Source organism: Lipophrys pholis (assembly GCF_963383615.2).
Source record: "Lipophrys pholis genome assembly, chromosome: 3".
Taxonomy (NCBI): Eukaryota; Metazoa; Chordata; class Actinopteri; order Blenniiformes; family Blenniidae; genus Lipophrys; species Lipophrys pholis.
Window position 1 is genome coordinate 4,155,665 of NC_137627.1, and position 15,307 is coordinate 4,170,971.

The following is a 15,307-nucleotide window of genomic DNA, read 5'->3' on the forward strand; positions in this document are numbered from 1 at the left end:
GTTACCTCTGCACTCACAAATGGATCTGTTTACCGGAAATGTAGAGGAAATGAAGTAAAAGCAACGAGTGGTGACAGTTTTTTTTATTTAAAGGCCAGTCGGAGTGGGCTGGAAAAGGGGGGGATGACATTTGTGGAGCTGTTGGAGAGTGAAGTGCTGCAGAGAGTGCGGAAGGCCTAAAATATGAAAGTGAATCATCGGGGAACGCGGAGGGAAAGGAACTAAACGAGGATGTGAAAACACAGATGAGTGCAGGAAATGTCTCCAAACAGGGACATTTCCTGTTCTTTTTAGAGGGCGTCAGTCTCACAAATGGCTTTCCCACTATCTGTTCTCTGATTTATTCAACAAACGCAAATTTTTTTAGATTATTCTCCTTGAGAAGAGATCACTTTCATCCCGTGTGAAATTACCAATTTTAATAACGGATCATTACTAAAAACTGTCAACAAACAGGAGTTTTTAGCTTCTAACTTTACCCCCGTTTGCTGTGACGGAAACAAATTTCAGAACAGCATGCGAGGATTCGGGCAGAGGAAAATGAAATGGAAAAGATGCATGTGGAGACGATTAGGGGAAAGCGAAAACATTTTTTTTTTCTTTTTCATCATCTTCTGCTTTCGCTGCCCTTCTCATCCGATCTGTGTCGGGAGCTGGAGGAAAGCCGGAAGAGTCTTGACTCTCATCTCTTATGATGAGATGTGAGCTCCTCTCCAGGGGGCGAAGTGGTGGGAAGACGGCAGAGTTTGAAGACACTACAGAGGGCAGTGGGACCGACTGAAGGGTCTCTACACTGCATCCATAATATGGCCCTGAGGTACCAACTGCAACATCCCAACGGAGATCTTTATGCAACAGTTATTAGATATACCAGATTACGTTTACATAACTTGGATCTGTAAACGTAATGAAATGTTTTGATGGCCCATCAATCTACCTGGAACATCACCACTTAACAGCAGTTGTAGGTCCTGCAAGCCTTTAGTTCTTGGAAAACCCCTGCATTGTCTAACAGACATCTTTAATTTGACATAGCAGTGTAGACAAACTGGACACGCTCGCCAACATACAAAAGCAAAAGCCTTCAAAATAAATGAGCAGTTCTTCTCTCGGCTCCATATTTTACAGAATGTGCATGTGAGTCATGACACTTTAGAGGCCGCCATTGCTGTTATTGCCTTTCTACTCGCGCATGTGCAGAAGAACTATTTACTATGACTGTGGTGCACATGAGCAGCAGCAGCATTTGCGAAAACTTGCTGTTTCTCCCGTTTTCCAATGGAGACACAGTCAGAGTTTTCAAAAAGTTCCACCTTGGTAGCGGTTTTCAAAAAACAACTCGCATTTTAAGTGGCTCTAAACTTTTGTTGAGGTATCCAGTTACACCACAACAGAGCTTGGAGTTTTCACTTGAAAACATGGTTGAATCTGGAACAATTCGTCAATTTTTAAAGGTGCTTGGATATTGGCGCGTTCGCTCACCCAAAAGAGAAAACATTGTTAGACAACCTTTTGAAACCAGGTCAGTGTTAAAAGCCCGTCATATGTGAAAACATGCAACATCTATTTAAATTCACACATCATCCGCGGATTTCAATCGGCTGTGACGAAATGAGGGGATACCGAACCCTGCTTCAGTCAATAGTGAGCTGTGATTTGTGCTCCACATAAAAGTGATAAATGGTTCCAGCCCGTTTTCGCTTTCACGTCAAACTGCTCCAAATTCTGCGCCAATGATCAGTTTGCAATTATCATCAAATGTGTCCTGGCCCTCCACCTCCACCATTTGTTCCTCTCATCTCGCTCTTTAATGTGCCAGTTACATTTCCAACCCACCCTATCATTGTCGTCCTCGGCACATTGTCTCCATGTAGCCCATCCACGGCTGCATGCTGGGCTTTATTTTCTGGCATATTAATGTTGGGGAGTGTGTGAAGTGTCCCCGTGCAGCAGTATCTGGTCCTCTCTGGAGTTTCAAGTACAGAACGCTAATGTAGCCTGTCGGCTGTGTGGGGAGGAATTAAAAAAAAGAAAGAAAGAAAAACCCACAGCTCTTTGTTTCAAAAGGCACGGATGAGCACTTTGCGTGTCCATGGAGCGTGGCATTTTTTTTGAAGAGGCCTGACATCGGATCAGATATAATTGCTGAGCATGTTTTTCATCAGCTCTCTGAATGTCGAGTGGATTGAGTATAAATGTTGTTGCTGGAGACTGCAGTGCAGAGCACCAACGGTTACTGTTTCATCATGTTTTCCTTAACTCTGTCTTACTCCCATGCTACCTGAAGGATCCCGCTCTTATAGGGATTAAGGTAATTGAATTACACAATTCCCAGCATGCTCCTCTATAAAGGTCCTGTCTCCCACACTGCAGACACGCCACACTATCTAGTCTCAGAAGCAAGGTTTTAACCCTTCCTTCCTTTTTCGACCAATTGTCATCTCCCGTCCTGTGTGTAGGGATGGTTTTATTGAGTTAGAGGGAAGCTTGCATAGACGTGGCTGCACACTCTGTGATTTCAGTTGTCTTAAACGAAAGATGAGCAGGTGTTATCTTGGTTTAAACTCTATACACAATTGATATGCGACAATGTCTCAAACCTCCGCCGCAGACTCTGTGCGCACCTCAAACATTTTATAGATACGAGTCATAGCACCACAAAACGACAGGGAAAGAACACAGACTATAAGGGCCGTGATTGGTCGGCTCTACTGTCTAATAGGGCATGTTGAGAAACTCCACGTGACCCAGATGATCCTGTGGTAAATGTACACTTTATTGGAGAAGGTGATGAATTGAAGAGTAAACAACACTCGACGCCCCAGGGGCAGGGTAAAACATTCTGGCTGCAGTGCTTTCCACGATGCTCTGCACACTTACGATAATGTGGACGACACCATGACGTCATGCGACCACAGACGGCTTGTGATAATTGTCTGATTGTGTCACAAATACCATAGTTCCTACTTACAACTCTCACCAACCAGTTGAAATACTGAATTAGCTAAAGGATCAGTTTGATAGCTTTGGTCTCTTTCCTCAAGCCACAAACGCATCCAGAATCTCAATACTGCATTTGGTTGAATTAGCATTAGGATTAGCATCCATCTGCAGCAACTTCACCAATAATGAGGAATTGTTAGCACGGCAGATTTTTATTTATTTTTTTATAATGAGCAATACACTGCACAGTGTAAAGGAAACCCACACTAACCCTTCTTTACCACTGCCATGCTGCTTGAAGGATCTCAGTCTCATAGGAGTGGAGGTAAGTAGTAATCCCCCCTCAAAACAGGGAAAAAAACGAGGCGAGACCAAGACGGTGTCATTAATTGTCAGAATTGTTTACTTGTGTTTCAGAATGAGTCGAGGAACATCGAGATGCTGGCTGCAGCCTGCGCTGTTGGGGTGGGCTGCTGCTTCGCTGCCCCCATAGGAGGTGAGTGTCCAGTGGTGGGGGGAGGGAACCTAAAGTAAATTTTGTCATGTTCTGTTTGAAAAAGCATATATTAAAAGGCAGTACGATATGAGTGCAGATCATTTAACATGAGCCCAAAATGAACCTCATGCTGATGAAGTCCACCTTGTGTGTTTGTTAGGTGTTCTGTTCAGTATTGAGGTAACATCCACCTTCTTTGCGGTGAGGAACTATTGGAGAGGGTTCTTCGCCGCTACCTTCAGTGCCTTCATCTTCAGAGTTCTGGCTGTGTGGAACAGAGACGAAGGTGAGGAGGGTCGATCAGCCACAACTGAGCATCAAGCACATTTCTGTTGAGATCAATAAATAGGTATAACGATCACCTTATTTGATTGCATCAGTTTGCAGAGGAGTCTTCTAATGGATAAACTAGTCAGCCATGACATTTTGACCACTGATGGGTGAAGCACATTGATTGTCATGTCACCTGCTGGTAGATGGGACATGGGATTCAACACATCGAGTTACTGTAGCTCAAAAGTGGCAAAAGGACCTTCACAACACCAGCTACATAGTGCTAATGGGATGAATTCTTGATTAAATTGCATTGTTCCTTACAATTCCTTATACAGTTCCTTTGTTTTTGCCAATGCATAATGCTCAGTCATCAGCATACAACTTAATGCTTTCCATCCCTGACTCATTCAAAACATTTGCTTCAGAGGAACGACTCCTAATCAGTCATGTTCCAGGGGTCACAAAAGACATTTGGACCCATTGAAGCAAAAAATTGTCAACAGTAAGACATAAATTGAATGGCTTCTTTGGGACTTCCAGTGTCTTGTTTTTCATGACATTGATTTCTTCATTACAGCCATCAATCCACCGCTGTCTTTCTCAGTGAAAGTAATTTGTTCAGCAATCACTTATTACCTTCTGACTGGAACTGACCAATATTGTTATGGTTTTCTACATGTGTTCTTCCCTTTCTTCAGAGACTATCACGGCTCTGTTTAAAACCCGTTTCCGGCTCGACTTTCCCTTCGACCTCCAAGAGCTTCCTGCCTTTGCTGTAATAGGGTAAGTTATAAAACTGGATCTGTCAACTGAATCCATGGTCGACCTCCATGTGCATGGAAACAAAGAAATTATCCACCAAATGGTAACACGTAATCAAGAAACAAACAAACAAAAAAATAATTATCAAAACTGATCTAATTTTCCTCTGCGTCAGTCGGTCAAAAACATTTTAATGGATTGTGGCATAAGGAAGAAGTGATTCCAGAAATCTGAACATCATATAACTATCAGGAAACATTTACTATTCATAAGCCACATATATCTTCAAAAGAAGATTTGGTGAGTTGCTTGTCAACATCTGTTTGTACCAGATTACTAACTGGTTTGGTCTGTGTGGTGCGAGGACCTAAAACCAACCTTCAAATAAACAAAAAGAAACCAAGTCTGTATTTTCCTCTTCTGACATGTATTCCCTTTTGTTGTGAGTTCATTATGAACCCAGATATCATTTACAAGCACTGTTCACTAAAGCTGGTGAGGAGGGTCTCTCCAAGTGGCCTGCATGAGTAACATAGATAATTCAGAGAGCAACAGTTGCTTGCGCACTGAGAGCTGTCTTATTTTATCCTGCTGCAGCCTGAGGGCTCTTCTGTGAAAGTTGGCATGCGTTGATTGTGCAGTGCGCCAGCTCCCAGAGAGAAGAAAATAGTCATCTTTTGGCTTTTTTTTTTTATCTTTTTCTTTTTCCCTCTTTGTCCTGAGGTGTTGCGCCCACCGATGCATCCACTCATTGGTCACACATTGCACCCAACACCTCCACAGAAGGTAGCACACCCAGTTTTGGGTTGTGCCTGTATGTAGGCGTCCACACAGTCAAAGACAAGAGGCCAGCATGTCCGTGCAGTTTCCATCTTCCCCTGCCAATAGCTGTCAAGCAGGGAAAGTCGGTCAGCATCTCAGTCAACTAGGCCAGATCGAGTTTGTTCTGTGTTACGTGCTGCCAAGGGCACGTCTTTGAAGAGTCGCACACTATCCCTCTTACTGTTTTCACCTTCAGGCTTCAGTAGCGAGAGCGTCAGTGGGACACGAGAAGGCAGGAATACGACCTGATTCCTACACGCATGGAGTACAATAATTACACACGGGAGGGATGATCTAATATGTTGACACCAGCTTTTAAACCTCTCTATAGACTCGGCCAGTCTACAATTGCCTTCATACAACTCAAATCAGCCTCTCATTAGATCCTGTTGCATTGAGCTGAAAACACTGAACATAAGACACAATTGAAACCATTGCTGCTTATACAAGTCTCATATCCCACATGTTTTACACTGTCTTATTTCCAAACTAGTCTGAGTGTCAAACACTTTTTATTTCAAGGGCCACATAACATCTCAAATTCATCTTGAGTGGGTTTGACTGGTAAAACAGTGGCATAATAACCTTTAAATTTAAACTTTAAGGTTTTTCTTTGTTTTTATGCAAAGTATACATGCTGGGACTTCGGAGAGTTTTCAGTCGGGAATTCCCCACTTCAATTTTTTTGGACTATAAAACAGTATTTACATTCTGATGCTTGGCTAGACTTACCTGGCTAAACCTGCAACACCTCTTCTAACAACCACCTAATCCTCATTATGTTGTTCACCTTAAAGCCGAACTTCAGGCCCTGTCTTTGTGTTTTTACCTTCGCCAATGAAAGCTGGGGGAAGGTTATATTTTGTCTGCCTGCATTTACTTATTTATTGGTTTGTATGTATGTATTTTACCAACTGTTCACAAAAACATTTCAGCTAAATTGCATGAAATCTTTGGGGATGATTTGTCATCATCCAAGGACCAATCGATTAGATTTTGGGATGTTAACAGCTAACCCTGTCCAAAGTGGATGGGAGAGGCACCTCATGGAGGATATCAAAGGAGATCAGCATCAGTTGCCAGGGAGTCGCTCCCTGCTCAGTGTTTCACACAGTGATGTTAATACCTGACAGGCTAGTTAGCATCGATATGAGTTACCGGATAACATTCTAGTGACGCGGACTCAGTTCAGCAAAAAAATGTGGCGTTGGTGTACCCTCTCCCGAGTGCCTGTTCTAGTTTACTACTGCAAAGAACTCTGAACATCCCCAGCAGCACCGCAGGAGCCAAGACTACCTCATCACCTGGTTCATTATTTATTCAAAGATATTTGATGGAATTAATATTGCAGCACGATAAATTTATAAGCATCAGGTTGTCTGTGGAGCCGTCTGAGGCTATTCTCTCTCTCTCTCTCCTCTTTCTTTCCCTCTTGCTGCTTCGATGAGGACTCCCACAGAGCTTTTAAATGCACACTTGCATAAACCTCTTCTCCTGATTTGTCTCCGACTCCCCCACACGTCCTCATCAGACAATGCCCTCGCTTTCTTTAGATCTTCGTGGCACTCATTTTTTCCATTCTCATGTGTTTTCTCTTGTCAGTGCGTCTTTGTTTGTCTCCTTTCTCGCTACACTTTGTGCCCACATGTTCCACCGACTGTCTCTTTTTTCCTGCATTTGTATCCTCATTTTTCGTTTTACTGCAATTTGCCGGTGAGTTCCCCACTTTGCAAATGCAGCTGTTGCTGATAACCCCTCCACATCAAATGCACAAGAGGATAGAGCTTTTGGAGGTGGTTCAAAAAACCATAATAGTTGATTCTCCGATTTGGTTGCACTGAAAGTCTTTTCATGAGTTCCACCGCGATTTGTGGAGAATGTTAAATTATGTCAACATACTTGGTTCACTTGTTATGTCTTCATTCAGGTTTCCTACTTATTCCCGATGTACAAGCTCCCTATATACCAACTCCTTTGCTGAGACACAGAAAAATGCTTTTTCCATTTCATGCTCTTCCATGCCGATGACATGCACATTTATATCTCCACTTAACCATCCAGTTTGTAGTAATCAAAATGTCTGTCGCCTTGTTAACTGAACAGAGATCAAACCAGACAGAACACATGGTTGTTGCCTTCAAGGTGTTGCGGAAAGATAGAAAATTTCACGTGAAGGTGAACAACTGTTCCAGCACTCCAACCCTCAAAGTCCAACACCTGGGTGTCATCTTTGATCCCAACCTCCATTTTTCAGGCTCACAAAGACGCCCTTCTGCCACTTTACAGAACATCACTACTCTCTATCACTCTTGATTCTCTGGTTGAGATGATCAAATACACCTTTGTCCCCTCATGGTTTTAGCCTCCGTTTCTAAACCGATGATGGACTAACACACACCTTAAAATGTTCAAGCATTCCTTTTATTCTGCTGCGGAGTTATGTTCATTGTGTCCTAATACCTATGAGAGACTGTAGTGTATTGTCAACTGCCAGGGCTCTTGAGTACACCGAGCCCTGGCAGCACATCACCCCCCCTCCCTATTTAACCTCACTGGCTTCCAATGAAGTCCCATATCCTGTACAAGATGCTTTGTTTTTCTTTGAAAATTCCTCCACACACTCAAACCTCATTTCTTAGCTGACCTCCATTGTTAAACACGTTGACCCATTCATGCGAAAACTCACACCCTGATGATTATGATTATTACCATGCAAGGGTTGGGGGTTCTGGGTCATTCTGAAAGATACGAGGCGAGATGGGGCAGTGAACCCTCAACATTTGGACCGGAAGATGATCCGTTCTTCTAACTCATCAGCTCACCTTGCTCTCGTCTCGAAGGATGTGCAGTTGAAAGACATGGGTTGTTACTGATTAGGCTTTAAGTCGTTAGTTAGAGAGAATTTAACTTTGTATCTCCCAACATTGGTGAATGCTCAGTTGTCTGATCGATGTAATGCTCAATCTCTTGTTCTCTTAAAAGCCAACAAACAAAGTTCAATTGAAATGAAACTATGTCTATTTAAAGTTCTTTTAGTTGTTTGAACAGCAACATATTTTAACTCCTCCCTGTTTGTCTCCACAGTATTGCCAGTGGTTTCGGTGGGGCTCTGTTTGTCTACCTGAACCGACTGATTGTCCAGTTCATCAGGAAACAGAAGGCCATCAATAGATTCCTCATGAAAAAGTAAGTAAAAGTAGCTGTGGAAAGTATGTGCAGATAGATAGGAGGTTCCCTGCCAGTGGAACTGTCATGATTTTATCTTTTCATTAATTTACTAAAACAACTGATTTACTTTTTAATCTAATTTGTTAAAATATGTTGAAAAACAAATGTGCGTTTAGCTAATTAAAAAGATCAATTGAGTGAAATTACACACATTGATAAACAGTCCCAATAACAACGCATTACCGTTGCATGTTTTTTAAACTATATCTCCTCATGCTCTTTGGTCTAAATCAATCCGCTGTTCAGAAATAAAGTCAACATTAACAACTTAATAGACACTTTTGTGCCATATGCCACAATGAACTGTGTAACTGAACTCATTTACTCTCTGCATCAATGTTAACGTGTGCTCCTGAGGGAGAAAACACTTCTTTGTCAGTCAGCTCATTTAACTGTCAGACTTCGATCGATTGCTTCTATTTTCTTCTTCCTACCTCATTATTGTTGCTCTCCTCTCTCAGGCGGTTACTGTATCCAGCACTGGTCACTTTACTCATTTCCACTCTGACGTTTCCGCCTGGTTTTGGACAGTTTATGGCTGGAAAGGTAGGTTCAACATATACTGTAGTATTTATTATTTATACGCATCGCTCGGCTGCTGGTGGAGGGGATATGAAAGAAAGCCTGTGGCTCATTAAATCCTGCCAATGTAATGTATTTACAGTATATTTTATGCTCTTTGCAGTATGTTTGTGAACCTTGCTTTACTGCAAATATGGTGAAAATAAATGTTTCGTAAGCTACTGAAGAACACATTTGATTCCGATTTCATTTATATAAGTTTTAAAAAAAATTATTTAAAAATCCTCCCAAAAAGTTGCTGCCTTTAATTGCTCATGGAAAATTGGGAAACCTGTCTCCTGAGTGCATCATCTGCAGAGGAAATATCCAATGTGGTTATAATCTGAGCTTGCAGCCTTTAGTTTAAATACACAAAACTAATTAGTCCTGTGATATTGCTGCAGTAGGAATTTACAGTGCAAAGACAATTCAAAGATGACAGATAACACCTAAAAGACCTTAACAAAACAAGATACATATAATTTATTTTCCTTGTCTCTACCATGTACAGCAGTTGCAGCTCTCTTATGGCGCCGTTTTCTGAACTAAATCTGAAAGTGATTGAATGAAGAGAATAAAAAAGTGAATTCTAGATTTGTCACACTGGCCAAATGACTGTATTTCACACCTTCCCCACCAACTGAGCGAGTTTATTTGACTCATTTTAACGTCTCGATTGTGACTAATTAACCTGACGGCAGGGCCTCCGAGTTGGATTTACATGTTGTACATGTTGCACGAAGTTGTCCAGGTCCTTTCATGGAGCTGTAGGGAGCAGCTGAGCCATTTCACATCATTACGATGTTAACATAACAGTCTCATTGCTAATCACGTCAAAGTGCAATTGTTTTTTCTTTTCTTGATCACGGTGCAGGTTCGTGTGTGTGTGTGTGTGTCACCCGTGTACACTGTGAACCAGTCTGAGCATCTTGTCCTTTTGCTCTCAGTATGACTCATAAGCCAGCATGTGCATGTAGCTCTTTTTCAGTTTCACCCACTTCATCCGTCTAATTATGAGAATTAGAAGAGGGAAAAGTGTGCACATCCTGAGGCTCAATGCACATACAGTACACACACATACACGCACACACACACATGCTTGTTCGGTCCTGGCTCCTAATGAGAGGGTGACTCAGGCTTCTGAAGCTCTGAATCTGCCCACGCTAGCCCCCCTCCTCTTGAAGCTCCTCTCCGAAGTGCACTTCCACAGTCCTGTATCTCCGATCCCTCTGTGTGTCTGCATCATGCACTCTTCACTCATCTCTTTGGCAGCGGGCAACATTATCATGACCCGGGTCCGCAGAGAGCCTGCACTTTGAACAGCTGCACATAAATTTGTCTTGCTCTGCTCCCTGCTAGGTAAATATCCCTATGCCTTAAGAGTGCATCATCTCCCCTGCTAACACGCTGTGGGAATGGGTGGTTGGTTGTAACATTTACATTTATGCCCGGAGTCGGATGCACGCTTGGTTTGAAGTCATTGAAGGCTTGAAAAAAGGTTGACATCCCACCAGAAGCAGAAACAGGCTTGCAGTCGTCTTTTTCTTTGATGCACTTGGGATTGAGTGCCTTTTAATGTCGCTTCAATTCCTGTTATTGTTGTACTTCCACATCAAACCATTCAGTTAATCACATGCTGGGACGGGATGCATCCAGACATGTACACATGGCCAAAAAAGAATCGCTGAAGATCCAACTGAACCTCTAATTGTGGAAGAAGGGTAACTTAGGTCTGCATAACAATGGAAGTTAATGGTGTGTTAACTAATAATATTCCATACAGGAAGCATGTATAATGGGGAAAAATATAGGTCCTAACACAAAACCCTGTGGAACTCCATGGTTGAGTTCGATATCTCAGCTGTATGTAGACCCTGGCAGAACTTTACAGATTATTTACTTCAGCAAAAACTAACGTGTTTATTTCGGAGCTACCAGGAAGTTCTAATGCTACAGATGGTGAGGATGTCACTTCCTGTGTTTCACAGCTAACCCAGAAGGAGTCTCTGGTCACTTTATTGGACAACCGGACGTGGGCTAAACAGGGCATCGCCGAGGAGTTTGATTACATCGGACACTCTCAAGCCTGGAAACACCCGCAAGTCAACGTCTTCGTCACGCTGGTTCTGTTCATCGTCATGAAGGTAGGAAAGGAAAGTTTACAGTGCGTTTGAGGCTTATTCAAGCTGCTAAAGGCATACCAGTTATCATAGCATCTAGTGTTTGCTCCTGTGTTCTACATAATTCCACATAAATTTAGTCCAGTCCAGTCCAGCAAATGTTGTTTTTTTTAAATCTTTTTGGCACATTTAGATGAATAAAGACAAAAAATTATGAATTAGCATTGTAAAAGTGGTTTCAACAATTTACCTTCCAACTATTCTTGTTTATTACCATCTTTTTTTTCCCTGGTATATTATTAAATTGTCCTTAGTTTGTCTCTGAACTGCACTTGATGATTTATTCAATCGATGCACTTTGACTCAAACTTTGTTTCACGTCACAGATTAGAATGATTGTCTCCATAATTCCATGGTGAAGAAAGCAATTACCAATGAAACGCAAACGTGAACACTTTAAACTCTTCATGCCATTGTTATTTGCAAGTGCCATCATCCTTTTAAGTGTAAATCGTTAAGAAAAAATGAGTAATTTCCAGTCACAGTAAAAATCCCTCCTAATGCGGCGGCTTGTGGCTGAAGTAGCGCTAAAGATAAACGAAGGTCACAAAGAGTTTGCGAATTGAACAGGGTGGCGTTATAGATGTGAGAGGTTCTGCCCCTTTCATTCAGCACTGGACCTGAGCTAATGGGAAATTATTGGCACCCGGCCCATCTCTCCTCGTCACCGAGACAGAACAAAGGGAGAAGCACGTCGGAAAGTGGCTGATCTCCTCCCCACTGCATTACAAAGTCCCGCTCCCAGGAGGCCATTTAAAGTTTGGGTCCACTTTGATGTAGTATCGCAGAGTGGAGGAGCTGATGGGATCCCTGTGGAACGTCAGAAACGGGAGCCCATTTTCATACATCAGGAAAAGACTGCGGCTCTATTTGTCCTGTCTATAAAGGTCGCTTGAACAGTTTTGGATTAAAGGGACTGGATCAAGTTGTTATTTCAAACACTGTCAGAGAGTAGAAGTGAAGCATGACTTCCAGGACTAAATCTTACTGATCATTTCATGCCCGCTTCTTCTGTCTTTTTTTTTTTTTTTTTTTTTTTTTTTTTGGGTACTTCCAGTTATTAAGTTCCTTTACAAATAAAGATCATAAACACCTATAACACTTGATTCTGTCGACTGTCACCAACAGAATCTCCTGAAATTGCTGCAACTACCTCAAATTGGGGTCTAGAACTTTTCCAAAATGCACCAAAGTATTTATATCGCTGGTAAAAGGAGACCAGTCAATGCAGCAATGACTTTAAAGAAAACTTGTGTATTTTCTTAAAAGATTAAGCTTGTTTCAGTAAAAACTAATGTTTTACATGTTATAATAATGCCCTGCAGACAAATTGGAACGCTAATGCTCTTTATTAATGTTGCAGGTTACAGTTCTTACCTGTCAACAATTGAACGGCTATATTTAGTCAACAATTAGAAAGATTATTGGTGTATCAACCAATAATGTAGTGATTGCCAATAGCATGATCATTTCATTTTGTTCAAATAAAGCCAATAATGTAATGAAATAGTAGCTTGACAACCATAATGGAGAAATTTGTACCCTCAATCAATCAATATGAGAACAATTTTATCCAGCATGATTATTTTTGAGGAAGCAAAGTGGAGCAAAACTCCAAAAACAAGAAATGCACATTGCAGCAATTGTTTTATTTAATGCTAGTTCTGTATTTTAACAACTAATCAATCATGCAATAACTTGTAACCAATAATCTTTCTCCTATATCATTACACTAATGGACACTTTTACATCATTGGCTTTATTATGATTAAAACTGCCAACATTATTCAGTTATTAGTACTTAACACTTAACCTATAAAGCTCTGGGGTCGTCAGGTGGGACCGTCCTATCATCTGGGTTTTGTCTAGTCGGGTTCGAAACACCTCCTGGAGGTTAGACGGTGATCCATGGCATTCCAGAACAACATTCCTGGTGCTGATTTCTTTAGAGAAATGCTCCCTGCCATATCACTAGATAACCACACGTCTAGGGCAGCCCGAACAAATGTTATTTATCAAAGATAAACCACTGCATGGATGGATGGAGTTTCCAGTCTAGTTTTTGCTTCGAGTCCTGTTGAGTTAATGCCGAGTTATTCGGCTGATGCGTTTTGTCCGGTCTGGGTGGAGTATCAAAAATCGAATCGCAGGGAGTTTAAACTCGATACCGTCCTGCGGTACTAATCATCCAGGCGAATCATGACTGGGCAGTGACACTCGAAATGGGCGACACACAAGCATGACTGTGCTTCGACATCACAGCTCACCTCCGGGAAGATTGAAAAATGTGAAAGCACCTGTGAGGTTCAGTTAAGCAGCCAAACACTGCTGTACATCATCTTTGCATTCCAGCAGTTTTGCTGCAGTGGGGAGTCATGAGGATGTGGTATGAATGAGGGAAGCGTGTGATAGAAAGTACTTCTGCACTCTTGACCTCCGTGTAAAAAAACAAGCCGAACAGTTCCTGTGTAGGCAGTCCTCTCCTTCTGCTGCTGTTGTTCTTTGTGTTTAAGGTTTGTGCTGCTTGTGTTGTGATTACATTGCCTTTTTTTTTTTTTTTTATGTAACCTTTATTTATTCTGCACAGCACTGCACAGCTGAAATGAAATGTCCTTTACCAACGCAACAAAGACAGAGGTTATAAATCTCCCCTTACTGTGCTGAGGGCTGAGTGAGTGTGAGCTTGTGAAGTCCTGCAGAAGTGCGAGTGGGTGCAGAATGGAGTGGAGCTGGGTTGTGTGATATGCTTGTGTGTGTTGGAGAGTGCACAGGCAGTTAGCCGGGGGCAAAATATGGAGTTTTAGAAACTTTGTCACTGCTATTATTTAATTTTAAACAAGCTAATGAAATAAAACAACCATGATGGTCACTCTGTCAAGCTCCTACTGAATATATAAACTAAAGTTAGCCTGTTAAAATGCTGATAGAAATTCACTGTAATTAAATTAATCCGCACTGCTGACATTGACTGTACGAAAGTTGAATTACTTCAGTTGTCCATATAATAATAATAATTATAATAACAACGATACATTTTATTTGTAAGCGCCTTTCACAACACTCAAGGTCACCTCACAAAAGTACAGAACTTTTAAACAATATTAGGCCCTATTTACACAAATGACATTTCAAGTGAAAGCAAAGTTCCATGGTTACATGGGAACGGTTCCAAGAGAAAGCATAAAACGTTTGTATTTTGGGTTTGCGTGACGATGGTGCTCTGAGCTACTGAAAATGCAAAATGTCAGTTTTGACCATTACATTGGTGGAAAGTTTGGCTGTAATGTTTGTGCAGCAATATTGCAGATGAGGTCCACAGTGGGGTTTTTTTTTATTTGAGGAGCTCGAAGAAAAAAAGTTTGGGAACTGCAGGTGTACAACCATTTTATCTAAGGCACGGGGTCACAGAGCAGGAACTTTCATTATGCCAAAAGCAGACGACACCCTTGACAAGTCGTCACCAGAAGCAAGCGGTCATCACAAAGGTATCCAACGCTGACCACCGGCGCCAGTGTCAAAGTTATGTAAGCGACGAGACTGATGATGCCACTGTACTGCAGTGACGGCAGAACCTGACTCACTGTCATTGCTTCCTCCCGGTACGCCACAGACGGGGAAACGTCTCTCGCAACCTTTTGTCTGGCGGTCCATCTCCACACTGGGACCGTCACAGACCAGCTCTGAGTGTTTCACAAAGCCCATCTGACTGATTCAACTATTTTCTAATGAACGTCTGTTACCTGAGCCACCGTTTCCGCCTGTGGTATTTCTGTACTGGTCCTCCTGTCCTTTAGCAAACCAGCCTTGTGTCTTTTACAGCGTCATACCGTGACGTCCATACCGTGTGCATGTGTACATCTTCCTTTCAGTGATATTTACAGTAAGGCAGGCGCACAAAGGCGCTCTTACTTTTTCCCCAATGTGAATCACCCATCTGCACAAATTTGATCGAGCCTCTCTCTGCCTCTATCTTTGGGCATGCACTGACTCATGTCCTCTTCCACGCACACACTTTAGTTTTAATGCCTTCCAGGGACAT

General features: G+C 42.0%; 1 protein-coding gene across 1 annotated transcript in view; it reads left to right on the forward strand.

The window, feature by feature from the left end:
- The window catches only part of clcn2c (chloride channel 2c), a 147,552-nt gene that overhangs the window by 78,239 nt on the left and 54,006 nt on the right, over window positions 1-15,307 (forward strand). The window contains exons 7-12 of the mRNA XM_080459103.1: window positions 3,361-3,439; window positions 3,600-3,725; window positions 4,414-4,498; window positions 8,384-8,485; window positions 8,989-9,073; window positions 11,077-11,232. Coding sequence (XP_080315229.1) covers window positions 3,361-3,439; window positions 3,600-3,725; window positions 4,414-4,498; window positions 8,384-8,485; window positions 8,989-9,073; window positions 11,077-11,232 — 633 coding nt within the window. The remainder of the gene's footprint in view (window positions 1-3,360; window positions 3,440-3,599; window positions 3,726-4,413; window positions 4,499-8,383; window positions 8,486-8,988; window positions 9,074-11,076; window positions 11,233-15,307) is intronic.